Consider the following 19,526-nt stretch of genomic DNA (forward strand, 5'->3'; position numbering starts at 1 on the left):
CTCACGTGTTATTATGTGCACGAAATAATTTTGTAGTGTACACTTGATAATTAAGTCGTGCTCATGACATAGTAACTCGTGCTCACAACTTAGTAACTCGTGTGCACGACATAGTAACTCGTGCGCACGACACAGTATCTATTGCGCACGAGATAAAAAAACCATCTGTGCCACCGTAGGATCCTTATTAAATGATCCTAATTTCATCCTCATTGCATTACGAAACTTATATATTGACTTTATTCTGCCAAAATTAAATGGCAAATAAGAAAAAATGTAAAATATTTGCTTATATTTGCAAAGAAACAACTTTATTTTGGGGTAAAATATGGAGATCATTTTTTGAATCAAGAAAATATCTGGATCAGCTGTAAAATGCACATTTCTTGTAAAGTTACAGTAAATTTATTTAGAAAATTTCATAAAAATGCTATTTCATCAAGTCAGCAGTGCATTTTAAATATAATAAGGATGAACAATGGAGGAATGGTGTGTTTAATTTTGATCCTGATCTTGAACCCGATCCTTAAATCTGATAAACACCGGACCTGGGTTGCCTCTAGATGGAATGACCTTTGTATCATACACCTACACGTACTATAATTCATCATCATGCGCGTAGCAATATGGGCAACCGAAACGCGACAGTTAATAACCTAAAAGGAACAGCGATCAGAAAATACAAAAACGAGACCACAAAAGCACTCCCGATGTTTGTCCAAGAGTGACGATGTTGACTGGTCTATTGTACAGTGTAATCCTAGAAGATCTCTTATAAAAACATAACTGATATATGGTGACGAAAAGAGTGTAAATAACATTAAAAGCTATATTGTATTGCTTTTCATATTCGTATTAAACAGAATGTTTCAATGTTTAATGAAAAGTAGAGAATATACGTGTATTCATGAGTATTATAGATGAAAATAATTCAAATCTATGTATAAAATTAATGAAGTAGGTATAAGTAGGTGTATATTGAAAAATTCCTGAATCTAACTTCTGTATAAGAAACAATACAACTTTGTGAAGATAGATAAGACAGCACACTATTCATTAAAATGTCTAATGTCTTCCGATTAAACCATGTAGATATTTTGATTCAGGGATGTATTAAAAAAAAAAAACAGGAAATTGTTATGTTAGTCTTTGAAAAGCCATATGGAGCTTTTCTGTAAGTTGACATGTGTAAAACATGTACTAGAATGTAATACAAATAAACTTGAGAGAGAGAGAGAGAGGTTCGTGAAAGTCGCATTACAAGTTTGTGATAGTTAATATCATAGGTTAACAATAAGACAATGTTTTAGCTTTGGCGGTCCATAAAATGAACCAACCAAATTTTTAAAACAACATTTGGATAGATTTGTCCTAGGGTGCACAATATCATTATCATTATTATCATCTTTTCATTGAAAAGATAAATTGAAAAAAAATCTTAGTTGATCTTTTTGATTAATTAGTTCCCTTTTCTCCCTATTTCTTTAATTTTTAAGTATTTTCTTTCTTTATTTATTTAATTAATTGTTTTGCTTTAGAATGTGTTATATTAAAGAACCACACGGATATTTTATTTCATCTGTGCAGGGTCTTTCTATTTGAAAGACCCTGATCAAATGTCCCAGATTTTATGGAATTATCAAAATGGTATGCAGTGTAATAATTAAAGCAGTAAACTAATTATAACTTAAAGTACTCCGTTCTGTAGTTTTACAAAACAAATTGAAGAGACAAACTATTATAAAAATACTGATAAGAGTACAACATTTTTAGTTTTTTTAACTGAAAATATGTTCATACTAAATACCCCGGATTACGAAACCGGGATTTATACAAACCGGGAATACGTTCCGTAAACGGGCATTTATCACTTTAAAACAAAGGTAGATAAATCATGTAAAAAATGTGTAAGTTCATGATTTTGTTGAAATTTTTGTTTCGAGCTTATATGAACAAATTTATGGAATGAAAATATGAAAAAAATAGGAGCATAAAATTTAGTTTTTATTTGATTTTACTGGCTTTCTTGTCATATTATATTTTTTAGATTTTGTCATTAGATTTCGCGACTTATTTTTGTATTTTTATTATTATTATTGATGCTTCATACTTACGTGTTACCAAGGTATATGGCATCAACAGTCTCCAGCGCCTCCTAGACTTCAATCAAGTGCCAGGACTGAGGAGTTTTACTGTCACTTTTGTAGAGTTTTCTAATGTATTGTCCCATTTACGGCTGAGAAAACTTATTATTTTATAAAGATGAAGAGTAAACAAAAAAGATTTTAAACATAAAACATAATTTAAAAGGTTTTGAAAAATTCATATGTCAATGCACGGAGTTGAATAGACGTATATCTGTGGTCAATGTCATATATAAACAGAGATAGAAAAATTCGCTTGAAAAAATACACCCTCAAAATAACATGATATCATTACTTCTAATGTTCTATAGATTCCATTTCCATTATTTTCACATAATCTTTTTGTCCATTGATTTAGTACACATTATTTTTCATGATGATGATCAATTTTAAGCTCATCTTTCATATAAACAACACAAAATGTGAAATTAACATAAAAACTTTCATTTTTGCTCCATTTACAAAAACTTCTAACAGTTTCAAATGTGGCTCTCGGGGTTTGTCGTTGCTCTCGGGTTTGTCATATTCAAATGCAGTGGGCTTTGAATGTGAAAACCAGTGTATTTCTGAATGTTTCAGACTATAGCAATGCTGTTTCTCAAGTTCAATGGGTGACATATAGGAAAGTTATGAATTAAAACAAGGTTAAACAAATGTGCTTCTGATCCAAAACTTTAAATGTGTAATAGATAAAAGAACATTAATAAAAACAGCATATAAAGAAATTTTGGAAGCTAGAACCAGGTCTTCTGTGCCGTTTTAAGATATCTAGTTATATGTAGACTAAATCAAAAAGTAAATAAATGATTTAATTTGATTTTTTTTCCTGCAGATTGAACACATGTATGGTGTTTCTAAAAGGATGAAAGACAGGACATGTAGAGTTTGAATGTTGTTATAATACACACAAATACTAGTCATGCTGAGACTACAATGGAGAAGGGTCAGATCTAGGTAAGAATTCACATTTACAGCCAAACTTCATCTTGACATGCCTGAACAGGTCATGTTGATTTTACCTTTGAAGTAATAAAATTAAATTTTCTTTAGATTGAAAAAGTTTTTTTTAGTGTTTTTAGATATCACAGATTTATATTACAGGGATCGGACACTCCCAGTTAACCCTATATAAATGCTTAAATATCATGTCGTGCATCCGATAAAGGTACATCGATCGATAATTTACCGGCGCTAAGCGTAAATGCCCGTTCGCAACGGATACCTACTTTACAAAATACCACATAGCTTTTCCATTTATTATCCGATTTTGGAAATTTAAAGTTTATATTGACGAAAAATACTTGTTTAATTCAAATATCTAATTTGTTTTTCAAAGGTACAGTTTATCTGTCCGCAACGACGATTAAAAGATTAACTTGAAAAAAATCCGCTGTAAATTTACATTTTTTATATAAAAAGCAGGTATTTGAAATTTATTATTATGGTAACATTATAAATTCAATTTCAAAATAAAAAATAAGCCGATGTAAGTTATTCACAGATGATCAAAGATGCAATATTTAAGATTTATTTGGTTATGTAGTCAAATTTATTAACGCACAATTGTTTTACGGGAAATGTATTGCGGGCTTTACAATTCGCTCAACACGTGAAGAAAATTTATTCATTTTTTAGTACAAAATATTGCCGAGATTTTAATATTGCTATATTCATAGAATATTTAAATTTCCTTCATCATTTATATCATTATTATTTTTTTGTAAATCTGCTTTCAAAAGTCGGTGCAGTGAAGTAGATAATCATCGTAACAGTTTTAAAAGTACTCTCGTGTGGCTGCCTCGATTCCGGCCTTGTATATTTTAAATATTCTTTTTATTTGATTGCCTGTAGAAAGATATTATTGATAAATTTTAATGTTACGCTAGAAAAACAATAAAAATCTTAACAGTTTGAGTCAGTATTATGCGAAATAAAAGTAACTTTTGATTATTTTTTACACAGCGCTTAAATTTCTTTGAAGTTTAATTACTTTTGAAGGGGGTTAATTACCAGGTAACAAGTGATAATTGAAAATCTTTATTTTCAAACTTTCATTACCAGGTTACATGTGATAATTGCAACACTCAATCTTCAAAAACAAATAGAATTTGAATGTATATTTTGTATGTGCGCGGTCTTTAACTACAGTCCATGGAATGTGTGATAAGAAAATGATTCTGAAGAGGATATATATAAATACAATGTAAATCTATTTTCTTTATTAACATTTATAAATGAAATAGAAAATATACAACTAAATTTGTATAGCCCTTTCTTTGAAAACTAATGAGAATAAACATATGACAAATAAATCATTTGACGTGAATTGTGAAGGATAACTATGAAAAAAATCTGTTTCAAAATAAAAAAAAATATTATAAAACAGCTGTTCCGTATGCAAATAAAAGTTTCTTCCTTGCCAATCTAATGAATTCATCTATATATGAACGCTTGTCTAGAATGATCTGAAAATATATTTAATACACTAATTAGTAGAATATTTACTATATTTATACTAATATACAGGTAATCAAATAAAAAATGTACAAATCATTTGGAAATAATTCACAGAAATAAAGACAAATTTCAAACATGAATTTCTTTAAAAGTTTTTAAGCAATCAAGAAACATTTTTTTGCAATGCACCCATTAAACCATGTAAAAAAGAATTATCTTAATCTGAATCGCGGTAATAATTTGTGCTTGAAGTAAAAGGGCGTCAAAGTGTAGAGAGTATGCCTAAACAATAGGCGAATATTTTTTAAATTAGGTACTTTTTTAACTAAGCGTTGCATCGTTCTATCGGCATATTTTCATATATTAATACTTTAGCGACACAAAATAATACTGTATCGATACATTCATATGTATATAATTTTTCACAAAGCTGCAATAACACCACATACTCTTGTGAAAATCAGTCATATTTCGCACTCCGCGCGTTCCGCCATCTCTCATTCTGTCCACCTTTATCCTATGTGCGATTCCGCGCATGCGCGCGACGAGACTTTAAGCTAAACGGAAGTGTCCGATCCTTGTAATATAAATCCGTGAGATATTAAGCAGTATATTTTATAATTGAATTTTTTTTAAACTCAACAAAAACTACATGTAGTTCTTTTTGCATGGTATCCTTTGTTTGAACTTAATATTTAATATAGTAATCATCGAAAGGCATAATCTTGAATGGCTAAAAAAATAATTATATGGGAGGTGTTTAAAAATTGTTCAAACACCTAAATAATATCATAGCCTGAGTAAACGTCATCTGTGATTATAGACAAATAAAATGAACACATTCCCTTTTATGATTTTTGTTCAAAAGGTATTGGAATACTCAATAGAAGGTAATGAGACAAAAAGAACTTGATTTGACAATACTTAATTCTGAAATGGTCAGTGTGTACTTCTTTTAAGGTATTTCATGTATACTGATTGTTATGCATTGAGGTATTTTCAAGATATAAATCTTTCAAAGACATTAGTCTGTGACAATTTAAAAAATCTGTGAACTTTTTGATCAATCTATCTTCAGGTATCCCTGGTTACAGATTATGCAGACATGGAGATTCTGGCTTCTGGTTGCATTTACTATCACCCTTCTTACATATGCTATCATATCCTTTAAAAGAAGGCCATTCACTTATCTTCAGCAGGAAATCAAAGAGATTCAGCTAGGTGATATAGAATTTGATTTCCAGACTGGGCTGTATTTTCACAAGGAGGGGAAGACTGTCAACTTACGAGGTTCAATGCCAGATTCCCATGAGTTAGGAGGCCACCCTAGTCACTGTGCTGTTTTTAATGCTTCAAAGTTTCTTTGTGCATCATGGTATCCAAAAGTGAAGCTTGAAGTGGACAATGTAGTTGACGAGCATGCAAGGTGTCAGGTTCTGACATGGACGCCGTTGTTTGAAAATTTTAAGCCTTATACGTGTTTTTCTATGTCAGATGTCACATGGTATGGTGGATCGTTACTTTATCAACAAATATGGCCGTTAAATAAGGCAAAAGTTCCTTTACAACCGTACATGTTGCATGATTTACGTAGTTACGAGGGCACATCAAATACATTCGGAAATGTTAAAGACTGGTTCTGGTTAAATTCGGCCGGAATTGCTGTGATTGTTGACAGTTCACTTCCGATTGATGTGAGCATGAACCAGTCCGGAGAGAAATTGATGTGTTTTTATTCCAAGTCACAGCACAAGCCTGTTTTAAAATACACAATATGTAAAGCGGCGAATATTCGTAAAGTCCACCGCTATGTGATTAAGAAATACATTCACTTGCCACTAAAACTACCAAAAGATGACTTTTTCTTGAACCCATTCTGGTCAACTAATCCAATGTTCAGAAACTCCTTTGATCAAGGAAACTTACTTAACTATTCACTACAAATTAGTGAAAATAGCTTTCAAAATAGTATCTTAGATATAAATGATGATAGCTTAGTATTTTCCAAAACTGACGGTGAACCTTTTGATAGAACAAAATTTCCTAACTCCCAACAGGCTCTTATGTATATACGGGAATATAAGTTAGAAATAGTATTACCAGTATCTCCATTTGCACGAGTAAAAGAAAACACAGACAAAAATAAGCTTATGCACAATAAAGACGGTGAACTTCTTGTTACCAAAGTTCAAGGAGAAGATGTGAACATTATCAATCTATTAGATGATCAGGTTATGGAATGGTATATTGAAAAGTTACAGGAAAGTAAGAAATACTTCAGCTTCAGTGGATTGCGTTTGATAAATGAAGTTTCAAATTTCTGTAATTTCTCAAGTTTATTAGATATGAAAGATTCAGAAAGATTTTACAGACGCTATATGTTGATTGGAGAAAAGATGGATCTTACAGCGCTATCGAACTTTGCGTCAAAAAGTCAGCAGAGTGGTTTATTTATTCAGTTAACTGGTCATAAATCTACATGGGACCGTACAGGTGGTCTTCAAAGTGTTATTCCATCTGTATTGACATTAGGTATTCTGGGATACCCGTTTGCTATTCCAAATTCAATCGGAGGTGTAGGTACATTTAAAGCTGTGAATTCGTCTTATTCGGAAAGAATGAAACCTGAGAGAGAGTTGTATATTAGGTGGATGGGTGTAGCGGCATATATGCCATGTATGATGTTCTCTTATCCTCCATGGTTATATGATAAGGAAGTGGTTACCATGGCGAAACAGTTCACAAAACAACATAAAGAAATTGTAGCTCCATTGGTTATGAAAGCAGCTAGGGAGTTTGAACATGTTGGTAAGTAAAAACCCTGCTTCCAACTTGCAAAATCTCTCTCTTAATGACTAAATTGCATAATGTATTTATGTAGTATTTGAACCACAAAGTGTCAGATCTGTCACCTTCTGTTTTATTTACTATTTTATTTAAAGGTTCAAGTAAGTGTAAGATGATCATATGAGAATGGATAAAGTATATTTGTAGTCAAGTCTGTATTATGTTAAATTCAAAGTCAGAGACAAACCATAACATATATTATTTTATTTAAAAGTTTGAAAAGCCATTTCTTAACCTCTTTTTTACAATAATCATGTTGGTTATTATTCTGGTTCTGATTGTAATACATGTTTTTTGTTATATCTCTGCCATTGATCCAACTAACTGGCTTTCCATTTTCCAAGATAACTAACCAGTAATGAAACAATTTTTCCCCAAGTGACCAACTTTTCCTGCATGATTTCTGAATCAGTGGTTAGAGATAATTGCTTTTGTGGCTCCGTAAAAAATTGTATTGCTCGGCCTTGCATATATTTTGACGTTACGTCATTTGCGTTATACAAACATAGCGTTAAGACGCACTGAATGTTAGCTTCATACTATACATGTATGTGCGTCAATGAAAAATGACTCCTTTTTCACTTTAAACCGGTTTTAACTTTTTTTGGGGGTATGTGATAAATAGAATATTATATTTTTGTAGGTTCATTACTAAATTAATTAAATTTGTTTAATAAAATAGTATTCGCCAATGGCTCGCATAATATAATTTTATTCAAATTGTTCATAATTTCAGTATTAAACTACACTCATTTAATATCCTCTATTTATTATACTTTGTCCTATGAAATAAAAAAAGAACATGTATCTTTCAAGTCTACTTTGAATTAAAATTATTTCAGGAACTCCTATCATTCGGCCGCTGTGGTGGATGGACCCATTGGATTCAACAGCTATGACCATTGATGATGAATACCTGATAGGTGACAGCCTGTTAGTTGCTCCAATATTACATAAAGGACAGACACAGAGGGATATATACATTCCACATGGTAAATGGAAAGATACGAACAACAATGTTGAAGTTGAAGCAGGGTCTTGGATTAGAGAGTATGAAATTCCATTAGATCGAGTGGCAACTTTTGTCAAATTAAAATCATAAAATATTTTTTGTTTTTAAATAAAGCTCCGGAAACAAATGATTATTTAATTGTCTATTGCATGAAATTTTAATTTGCTGACATTTTCGAGGGGTTGTCCTTGGAAACAAAAAAAGAAATTTAACCCCCGGGTAAATTGTAGAAATAAAATTGTGCGCAAAAGACAGTAAATTTATTATTTAATTTACATTCCTTAAAGTAAACAGTACCATTGTAGAACAATAGATCTGATCACTTGCCTACGTTTATTTTGACATGGCTTTTATGACATTTTACTATAAATACACCATTGATTGTAATTAGGGACTCCAGAGTTGCTTAATATTTAAGTTTATGCAGATATCTGCAGAATGAAAGTCAACATAGGTTTCTAATCCAGTGTGAGGGACTTTTGATGCTTTCTTGTGAGAAAGCTATCCAATTAATTCACGTAAGTGCTATCCAATTAATTCAAGTACATTGTAAGTGCTATCCAATTAATTCAAGTACATTGTAAGTACTATCCAATTAATTCAAGAAAGTGCTATCCAATTTATTTATGTAAGGTTTGTGGTTCTACTTTGATGTCCACAGAGTGGAATTTTTTTCAGGTTCCAAGTTATTTTAGCAAGATTTTTTTCATGCAGCCAAACAATTAATTTTGATGTTTTTTTATGGTTCAAATTTTGCATTTATTTCACTTTCAATGTCAAAGAACATTAAAACCATTCAAAATCCAGGTATTGCTGTTTAACAGATCTGAAGTAAAAATGGACTAGTGTTATATCTTATGAAGAATTTGTTCATTATTTGTGATTTGATATAATGATGTAAATGTATTGAAATTCTCCATAAATAGATCATGCATTAACCATTGGCAATATCCCACAATCAAGGATCTGAAAGCAAACAATTGTGCTTGGACAAATTCTGTTATTAAATGTTCATATTCCATAGCAATATAATAATAATGTAATAAAATGTTTGCTGTTGTTATTAAAGTATAAAAGCTATATATTTGCTTTCTGTAATTCACAATTTTTTTTCTATTTTTTTTTTTTTTTTTCGAATTTTGAAAAAAGAATAATTACAAAATACCTTAATGAAAGGAAAATATGTTTATATATTGCATTAACGGCCAATGGTGCATGCAACAAATCATTGCTAAATTGTTAAAACGCTACTTAAGTCGCAAAATATTTTTTTTTTCTTTTAACATTTTACTCTATTTATGTAATTTATTCATGTATGTTAAATAGCAGGGTCATTCTATGTTACAATTCTTTCAAAAATCAACCATAACATTGTAGAAACAACATAATTCTACTTTTTATAAATTTTATCAAAATGTTTTAATAGATATAGCTTAATATTCTATAAACTAATGATTTAAAACCATATGCTTATTGCTAGCTTGTATTAAACCATTTGATTATCATTATAATAATAATAATTTATTAGCATTATAAGTTACTGTGATACTTTAGTGTTGAGTTTAACTATTATATTTAAATCTTTAATTACACATCATGAATAATATTGTTGTGCATGTAAAACTATATGTGGTTAAAATTCAATGCCATTTAGGTTTGTTTTTGTAAGTGGATAATGCATATGCATAGTATTTATATCATAATTAATATTTTTCGATTGTAAGGTAACCATTTCATCTTTGGTCTTTCATTGGATTTTGTCTAACTTTATTAATCAGAATGTCCTGATAGTTAAGCTCCATTGTTCAAAGAAAAATTGGTCATTAAATCAAAATGCAGTTTACTGTCCAACAATGGGAAAAGTGGAACAGACTGCTTATTGGAAACTCTAGTTATACTAAAATATTTAAAAATTTGTTTTGATATTAGAATTTCTGCAAGCAATTTATTCTAAATTCAATGTATATTTTTTGTTTTCTTGAATCTGAAATTGTTTAAGATATTTTAATCTGTGTGTAAAATTAATGTTCTTGTGCCTTTTTAGCTCACCTGTCACAAAGTGACAGGGTGAGCTTTTGTGATCGCTTTTTGTCCGGCGTCCGTCCGGCGTCCGTCCATCGTCCGTCCGTCGGCCGTCCGTCGTCCGTCCGTAAACTTTTACTTTAAATGACATCTCCTCATAAACCACTAAGCCAATTTCATCCAAACTTCACAGGAATGTTCCTTTGGTGGTCACCTTTAAAAATTGTTCAAAGAATTTAATTCCATGCAGAACTCTGGTTGCCATGGCAACCGAAAGAAAAAACTTTAAATATCTTCTTTTAAAAAACCATAAGAGCTAGAGCTTAGATATTTGGCATGAAACATCTTCTAGTGAGTGTCTACCAAGTTTGTTCAAATAAAAGCCCTGGGGTCAAAATTGGCCCCGCCCCTGGGGGTCATTGATTTTCCCTATATGCATATAGTAAAAACTTAAAAAATCTTCTTTTAACCCATTACTTCATGAGCATTTTGTGAAAAATGGCTGTTTTCATTGAAAAGTCTCCCGTTACAAGTTCAAATTGCTATAATACTATAAAAACTGCTTCCACACTAATCAAAATTGGCACAAAGGTTGACTGGACCATTGCCCTTGCAACAACATGCTCAGACTTAAATTTTCTGTTACCATGGCAACAAGGGGACTTCTCAAAATTGCCAAAAATCACTATTTTGCGTTGATTTTTCCATCAAAATTGATTTCAAAGTGCTGCAACTTCTCAAAGGATTGAGATAGAGTCAAATGCTTTTCAGCGTTGGTTACACATTACCTTATGATCAATCTGGGGTCATTTATAGCCTCTCACAAGTCCAAAATGTTCTTGGCGATGAGGGGGACTCCGCCCCCCCTTCAAACCCCCCAAACAGAAGGGGGCACATCCCCCTTCTGGCAACCCCCTGATGTATCTTTTGGTTGGGGGGCCGCGCCGAAAAAGTGGTCACTTTTTTTTAACAACATTTCTCAAACAAAAACAAGTGTTGGGGGTGTAAATAAGGCATTTTTTCACCATTTGAGACAACAAAAGGGGGGGGGGTGAAAAAGGCGTTAAAAGGCGTGTATATGAAATAATGGGTTAAAGAACCCAATGAGCTAGAGCTAAGATATTTAGCATGAAACATGTTCTAATGGGTGTCTACCAAGTTTGTTCAAATAAAAGCCCTGGGGTCAAAATTGGCACCGCCCAGGGGGTCATTGATTTTCCCTATATGCATATAGTAAAAACTTTAAAAATCTTCTTTTAAAGAACCATAAGAGCTAGAGCTTAGATATTTGGCATGAAACATCTTCTAGTGAGTGGCTACCAAGTTTGTTCAAATAAAAGCCCTGGGGTCAAAATTGGCCCCGCCCCGGGGGGTCATTGATTTTCCCTATATGCATATAGTAAAAACTTAAAAAATCTTCTTTTAAAGAACTCAAAGAGCTATGGCTAAGATATTTAGCATGAAACATGTTCTAATGGGTGTCTACCAAGTTTGTTCAAATAAAAGCCCTGGGGTCAAAATTGGCACCGCCCGGGGGTCATTGATTTTCCTTATATGTGTATAGCAAAAACTTAAAAAATCTTCTTTGAGAAAACCCAAATAGCTAGAGTTAAGATATTAAGCATGAAACATCTTTTAGTGAGTGTCTACAAAGTTTGTTCAAATAAAAGACCTTGGGTCAAAATTGGCCCCGCCCCGGGGGGTCATTGATTTTCCCTATATGCATATAGTAAAAACTTAAAAAATCTTCTTTGAAAAAACCCAAATAGCTAGAGTTTAGATATTAAGCATGAAACATCTTCTAGTAAGTGTCTACAAAGTTTGTTCAAATAAAAGCCCTGGGGTCAAAACTGGCCCGGCCCCAGGGGTGTCATTGTTTTTAACTATATGTGTATAGTAAAAACTTTAAAAAAATCTACTTTTAAAAAGCCCAATGAGCTAGAGCTTAGATGTTTAGCATGAAACATCTTCTTATGGGTGTCTACCAAGTTTGTGCAAATAAAAGCCCTTGGGTTAAATTGGCCCTGCAACATTGGGGGGGGGGGGGGTGGGGGGTTGGGTGGAGCCTATATACAGGTGAGCGACCTCAGGGCCATCATGGCCCTCTTGTTTACTTTTTTCATGCTTAATAAATTCATTCCACGGGTTTTGCCCATTTTTATAACCTATGCATTTCGGAGGGAAAAAACAATCTGATGACCAATCAAAACTATGTATTGCATTTGATTATGTATAAATTATTATGATGGAAACTCGTGCATTTATATACCAGTGCATTATATTTATGTATTCGTGTATGATCATGTCATTTCTGTCTTATGTTATATTCTTGACAATTATTTTCCTGTAAGCTTTGCTAATCATAAATGAATCGATTTAGATATTTTTACTTTAATGTTTTTCTTTCCTGTTTGTTTGTTTTGTAGATCCGTCCGTTTATTCATCCATGTGTCTGCTAGAATTTATAAAACTGTTTTACAATGATATGTATGATATTGATCAAATTTCTTTGAATTTGGTCAAGGATAATTCATTGCCATAACCAAATAGATGGGGTTTAGCGTTGAAGTTAATTTTTTCTACATGTCGAGTAAAGTACGACCAAATTGACATAATATGCATTTACTTTGCTGTCCAATAAATGCATGACATAGACCTTAGATAACCCACATGTCTAGTGACTAAATGTTAACAGATATGTTGATCTTTAAACGTAAACCAAAATATGTATTTTGTGTTAGTGTTATCAAAAAGGTGCTGTTTAATGATGTTTTTTTTAAGATCATAAGTAAGTTGAGAAATCAAAAGACATAAATCTTCTTGGCATATTTTGTGTATTTCCAATATATAATTGCTAGATTAGAATAAACCTTTCTAGCTCTAGCACTAAGACTTTAATGTCATTGTTTATTGATATAACATTGTTGTTTAGTTGCTCAGTATTTGATGATTGTGTTGTTATACTCTTATATACGAAATGACAATTTTGAAGATTTTTATGCCCCCGCCATGTAATGGCCGGGGCATATAGTGTTACCCTGTTTCGTCATTCCGTCCTTCTGTCATTCCGTCATCATCAGTTTCCGTTCATTATCTTAAGAACGGTTGCACACATTCAACTCAAATTTGACATATGGATATGTCAGAAGAAAATACAGGTCAAGTTCGAATTTGGTCATGGTTCGATGATTTTTGGCAGAGTTATGCCCCTTTTACTTTGAAAATAATATGAAATTTTCAGTTTCCGTTCATTATCTCCCCAAAGGTACAACACATTCAACTCAAACTTGACATATGGATATGTCATGAGAAAATACAGGTCAAGTTCGAATTTGGTCATGGTTCGATGATTTTTGGCAGAGTTATGCCCCTTTTACTTTGAAAATAATATGAAATTTTCAGTTTCCGTTCATTATCTCCCCAAAGGTACAACACATTCAACTCAAACTTGACATATGGATATGTCATGAAAAAAATACAGGTCAAGTTTGAATTTGGTCATGGTTCGATGATTTTTGGCAGAGTTATGCCCCTTTTACTTTGAAAACAATATGAAATTTTCAGTTTCCGTTCATTATCTCCCCAAAGGTACAACACATTCAACTCAAACTTGACATATGGATGCGTCAAAGGAATGCGCAGGTCAAGTTCAAATTTGGTCATGGTTCAATGATTTTTGGCAGAGTTATGCCCCTTTCACTTTGAAAGTAATATGAAATTTTCAGTTTCCGTTTATTATCTCCCCAATGGTACAACACATTCAACTCAAATTTGACATATGGATATGTTTTTGGAATGCCCAGGCCAAGTTCGAATTTGGTCATGGTTCAATGATTTTTGGCAGAGTAATGCCCCTTTCACTTTGAAAATAATATGAAATTTACAGTTTTTGTTCATTATCTACCCAACAGTGTTACATATTCAACTGAAATTTGACATATGGATATGTCAAAGGAATGGGCAGGTCAAGTTGGAATTTGGTCATGGTTTGATGATTTTTTGGCAGAGTTATGTCCCTTTCACTTTGAAAATAATATAGATACATCTTAGGAATAAGCAGTTTAAGTTTGAATTTGGTCGTGGTTCAATGATTTTAGACAAACTTATCTTTCCTGAATGTTGGAAAAATTTTGAACTTTCAGTTTCAGCACTCATACTTTTAGCCATTATTTTGGCTACAATTATGCAATATGCTATTTTTAAAAGGTTAAGACTGAATAATTTCAGTGCCTTGAACATTGTATGAAAATGGTTTGTGTTAACATTTTAAAGTTTAAAGGGCTTTGAACTTACAATGAAAAAAATAATTAATGCACCATCTGAAATTTTGGCTGCATGCGGGGGCATCCGTGGCATGATGACACATTTCTAGTTTTACTTAAAAAACAGAGCAATGTCTTTAAAGTCATTAACATTGTTTAACATGGTGCAAATCTTTATAAACCTTTGTTCACACTCAGAAAGAGGGTCTTCTTTTATATAATACATTTCGTTCATTTTATAATTGTTCCAGAAAAGTCTGGAAAAGCACAACACATGAGTGACGATTGGGAAATCCTACTTTTAGTTTAACAAAGTCGAAATACAGTTGACTCTCAATAAGTCAAAATCGCTTTACTCAAAATTCCGCCTTAGTCGAATAATTTCTAAAGTCCCGTCAAATTTCCTTCTTTATCTTTGTATTTTAACTCCGCTTATGTCAAATTTTGACTTACCGAGACTCCTGTTTAGTCGAAAAGAAAATTTGGTCCCGTCAATTAAAGTCCACATATTTTCATCTCAATTAGTCTAAGTGTGAAAACAGCCGACTGATCAAAGGTCGGCGACGTCAAGGTGAGATGTTGTCACTCGTGATTTACACGTTTCATAGTAATTTTTAATTGCCGGTCATCATGTATTATTAACACGTCGTAAAAGTGTCTTTAATCCGTTTCACGACTTAATTAGTTTTAACAGTTAGATAACTAAATTAAAATTTAATTACATTTCCTCGTGCCAGTCTGACGGGTGTTAGTCAAATAACAGTCTAGTCAAATAACAGCCTAGGTATTGATGTGTATTATCAACGTAAATGATATTTGTATAATTAATGTTCCGTCATATTGCATACATTAATTTGTACTTCCGGTTCATGATAGTTGCTAATTTCGTTTTCGTCCGATGATCAATTAAATCAAATATAATTGTGTGTTTATGTTTCACTATTAATATACATGTATTACATTTTGAATGATATATTTTTGTTCATTTATATTTTGTAGTTGAAAGTGATTTACTGTCATTTCAATGGTTAATTATTGCAGCATTGCTGCTAACAACAATAAGAAACCTACTTCTTTGCACATTCAATCAGGTACATGTATATACATGTACGAAGTCAACGTAATGGCGGTAGTTCCACGTTACTCGAATTCCGTTTCTCTCGAAGTAAAATACCTAGTCTCTTGGATTTCGAGTTACCGAGAGTCAACTGTATGTTTATTGGATTGTGTGATGATAAATGCTAACATTTGTTTTAATCTGCTAAGCTTACCATGTCAGCTTACAGGGTTGTCATTTAAAGTCCAAAATGACTGTCTCAAATGCATTTTTGGCCACTCATAACTTTCATTTTGTGAAATTTTTTTCTGCTCCCCGAAAAATTTCGGGGGAGCATATAGTCGCTGCCTTGTCCATCTGTCCGTCCGCTTTTCTTGTCCGGGACATAACTTTGAAACAACAAGAGGTATCAATATGAAACTTTGTAGGTAGATAGATCTCATTGAGTAGGTGTGCAGTGCACAAGAACCATAACTCTGCCTTGCCTAATTTTTGAATTATTCCCCTTTGTTTATTTTACACTTTGAACTTTGTATGGGACATAACTCTAAAAGTATAAGAGTTATCAACATGAAACTTTGTAGGTAGATAGATCTCATTTGGTAGGTGTGCAGTGTACAAGAACCGTCACTCTGCCCTGCCTAATTTTTGAATTATCCCCCTTTGTTTATTTTTTATCTTTGAACTTTGTCCGGTATATAACTCTAAATGTATAAGAGGTATCAACATGAAACTTTGTAGGTAGATAGATATCATTGAGTAGGTGTGCAGTGCACAAGAACTGTAACTCTGCCTTGCCTAATTTTTTAATTATCTCCCTTTGTTTATTTTACACTTTGAACTGTGTCTGGGACATAACTCTAAAACTATAAGTGGTATCAACATGAAACTTTGTAGGTAGATAGTTCTCATTGAGTAGGTGTGCAGTGCACAAGAACAAGAACTCTGCCTAATTTTTGAATTATTCCCCTTTGTTTATTTTTACACTTTGAACTTTGTCCAGGACATAACTCTTAAACTATAAGAGATATCAACATGAAACTTTGTAGGTAGATAGATCTCATTGAGTAGGTGTGCAGTGCACAAGAACCTTAACTCTGCCTTGTCTATTTTTTTTAATTATTCCCCTTTGTTTATTTTCACACTTTGAACTTTGTCCAGGACATAAATCTAAAACTATAAGAGGTATCAACATGAAACTTTGTAGGTAGATAGATCTCATTAAGTAGGTTTGCAGTGCACAAGAACTGTAACACTGTCTTGCCTACTTTTGGAGTTATTGCCCTTTGTTCATTTTGACACTTTGAACTTTGTCCGGGACATTACTCTAAAATTATAAGAGATATCAACATGAAACTTTGTAGATAGATAGGTCTCATTGGGTAGAAGTGCAGTGCTTAAGAATCATTACTCTGCCTTGCCTTATTTTGAAGTTATTGCCCTTTGTTCATTTTTACACTTTGAATATTACCCGGGACATAACTCTGAAACTATAAGAGATATCATCAGGAAACTTTATAGATAGATAGATCTCATTGAATAGAAGTGAAGTGCAAAAAAAACATAACTCTGCCTTGCCTAATTTTGGAGTTTTTGCCCTTTGTTTATTTTTTTATACTTTCCTGTGTCCAGAACCTTCTCGGGGAGCATCACCCGGTTCAACCGGTTCTTGTTTTTATAAATTTTGTTTATCAGTTGGATATGGTTCTGTTTTAATAACTCTTCTAAACTTTCAGTTTTTCCTAGGGAAAATGGTATCGGGGTATAACATGTATTCATGATTCAAGTATTGTACACTAAAGTGATGAATTGCCCTCACAATAGAAAATATTATAAAATGTATCAAACTATTATTCAGTTCTTAACAATTTCTTTGATCATAAGGTCATGTTGAAGATATAATAACAGATTAAATATAGATCTGTACAAATAAAAAAGATAAAAATAAAAACAGTGAGTAAAAGATGTGATTAATATACATGCATCAGTAATTAAAGTAAAATTTGAGGAAGATTTAGTACATATACGAGTATTATGTTTGTTTATCTTTAAAACTGCCATGCTATATGATGGTATATAAATTTTTTAAGTTCTGCATGTATTTATTATTTTTGTGTTCCAATTAGGTGCTATTTAATTCAGTCAGTCACATGATTATTGTTTCATGTATAAATTTGTATTTTTTTCCTTCTATTTATCAGAATATTCCATTTTTTTCATACTTTCTGATGTGAATAAAATGATTTATACAGTCTGATTTTCCTGTTTTTATTACTTCTCTAGGTTAATTAAGAAATAATATATCCCAAACTGTGATTTTATTGCTCAATAACATCACTGTTTGGATTTCGAACGACAACAGTGATTTTATCAAGCAATAAAATCACCAATTTGGATATATCGATGGCTCACCGATTTGGATATATTATTTTGATTCTAACACATCATCAACAAATAAATGCTGCCGTACCTGATATTATGCTAAATTGCGCCCAATTTGTTTTCGTACTTATTGTCAGCACGTCACATTTTTAGTGGTTACGTCACGTGTATAATGATTATGTCACATATCTAAATATAGAACAGTGATCTATAGCATAATAACACACACTTTTGGTTCTTCTATGTTAAATAGGAAAAATGCGGGTCGTGTAAGAATAAATGTTTGAAAATATTAAAGAAGAAAAAAAGGTTTTTAATGAAAATATTGAAGAGATGCGTTCCTGTTCTTTGCGTAAAATTTTACATAAAATACTCTGACACGGAGAGCATTGGCCAGAATGTTTCTTCACTACTTGGCGAGTATCCTTGTTTCCTCAATTAAAACCAGTACTGGTAAGTTGTAGGAAGTAGACTCACAGAGCAGTTCAAAATAAGATGCAAGATTTCTTCACACTCGAGTTTTTAACATAAAACAGTATTTAAACTAAAAACTGTAAAAGCCACTTTCTTTTCTAATGTCTTATTTTAAAGTCTGATCTACTGATTATGTGATTTTATGTAATTTATTTGACCAGAAGCCTATAGTTATTGGTTATTACAAAAACAAGGTTTGAATGAGTTGTAGATACACACACACATACACCCTTTGCCACAAATGACATGGACATGTAGTTAACATGATGGACTGATTGTCTACTCGGCTATTTGTGTGGGTTCAAACCCCAGGCTATTTGTGTGGGTTCAAACCCAATTAAGAAAAAGCCTTTGCTTCTTTGAGCATTTACTCTCGTGCAGTACTGGCTGGTTTAAGAGTTTGTTTATAAGCTTTTAGCTTCCTACACAATTGAACTAAATTAATTCTGTACATGCAAAATATTTAAGCTCTATGCATTGTAGTTTACCACATGAAGACTTGGAAGTATTTTTATACAGAAGTCCATCATAATTTTGAAACCACTAGGGATGTAATTTATACCAATATAAATTAAGTAGAGATGCACTAGGCAATGCTTCAAGCCGATTATATTTAAGTTCTTGGCATTGTAGTTTACAACAAGAGGGTTTAAATGTGTGTTCCTATGTAAGTAGAAATTAACTGCGACTGGAGCAGAACAATTTTCACACAATGGACATGATGTACATAGCTTTTTTCGGAGGACCATAAGCAAAGAACTCATGCCAAATACCTATGCTGTACATAATTCATTAACAGACTTTTACACATGTATGTCTATATAGAATTATCTAGGTGAACCTTTAAGCAGGGTCAATTTTGACAAAAG

The 19,526-nt window shown here is 32.3% G+C and overlaps 1 protein-coding gene across 1 annotated transcript; it reads left to right on the plus strand.

Moving 5' to 3' along the window:
• The first annotated feature begins 1,870 nt into the window (after positions 1–1,870).
• On the plus strand, positions 1,871–8,639 carry LOC132742493 (myogenesis-regulating glycosidase-like). Its single transcript, XM_060730933.1, has 4 exons — positions 1,871–1,907; positions 2,977–3,098; positions 5,680–7,409; positions 8,291–8,639. The coding sequence occupies exons 2-4, from the start codon at positions 3,064–3,066 to the stop codon at positions 8,548–8,550; spliced, it is 2,025 nt and encodes a 674-aa protein (XP_060586916.1). The 5' UTR covers positions 1,871–1,907; positions 2,977–3,063; the 3' UTR covers positions 8,551–8,639.
• Positions 8,640–19,526: the final 10,887 nt, after the last annotated feature.

The sequence above is a fragment of the Ruditapes philippinarum genome, unplaced genomic scaffold (assembly GCF_026571515.1).
Source record: "Ruditapes philippinarum isolate M1 unplaced genomic scaffold, ASM2657151v2 ctg391_1_1_1_1, whole genome shotgun sequence".
In the NCBI taxonomy this organism is placed as follows: domain Eukaryota; kingdom Metazoa; phylum Mollusca; class Bivalvia; order Venerida; family Veneridae; genus Ruditapes; species Ruditapes philippinarum.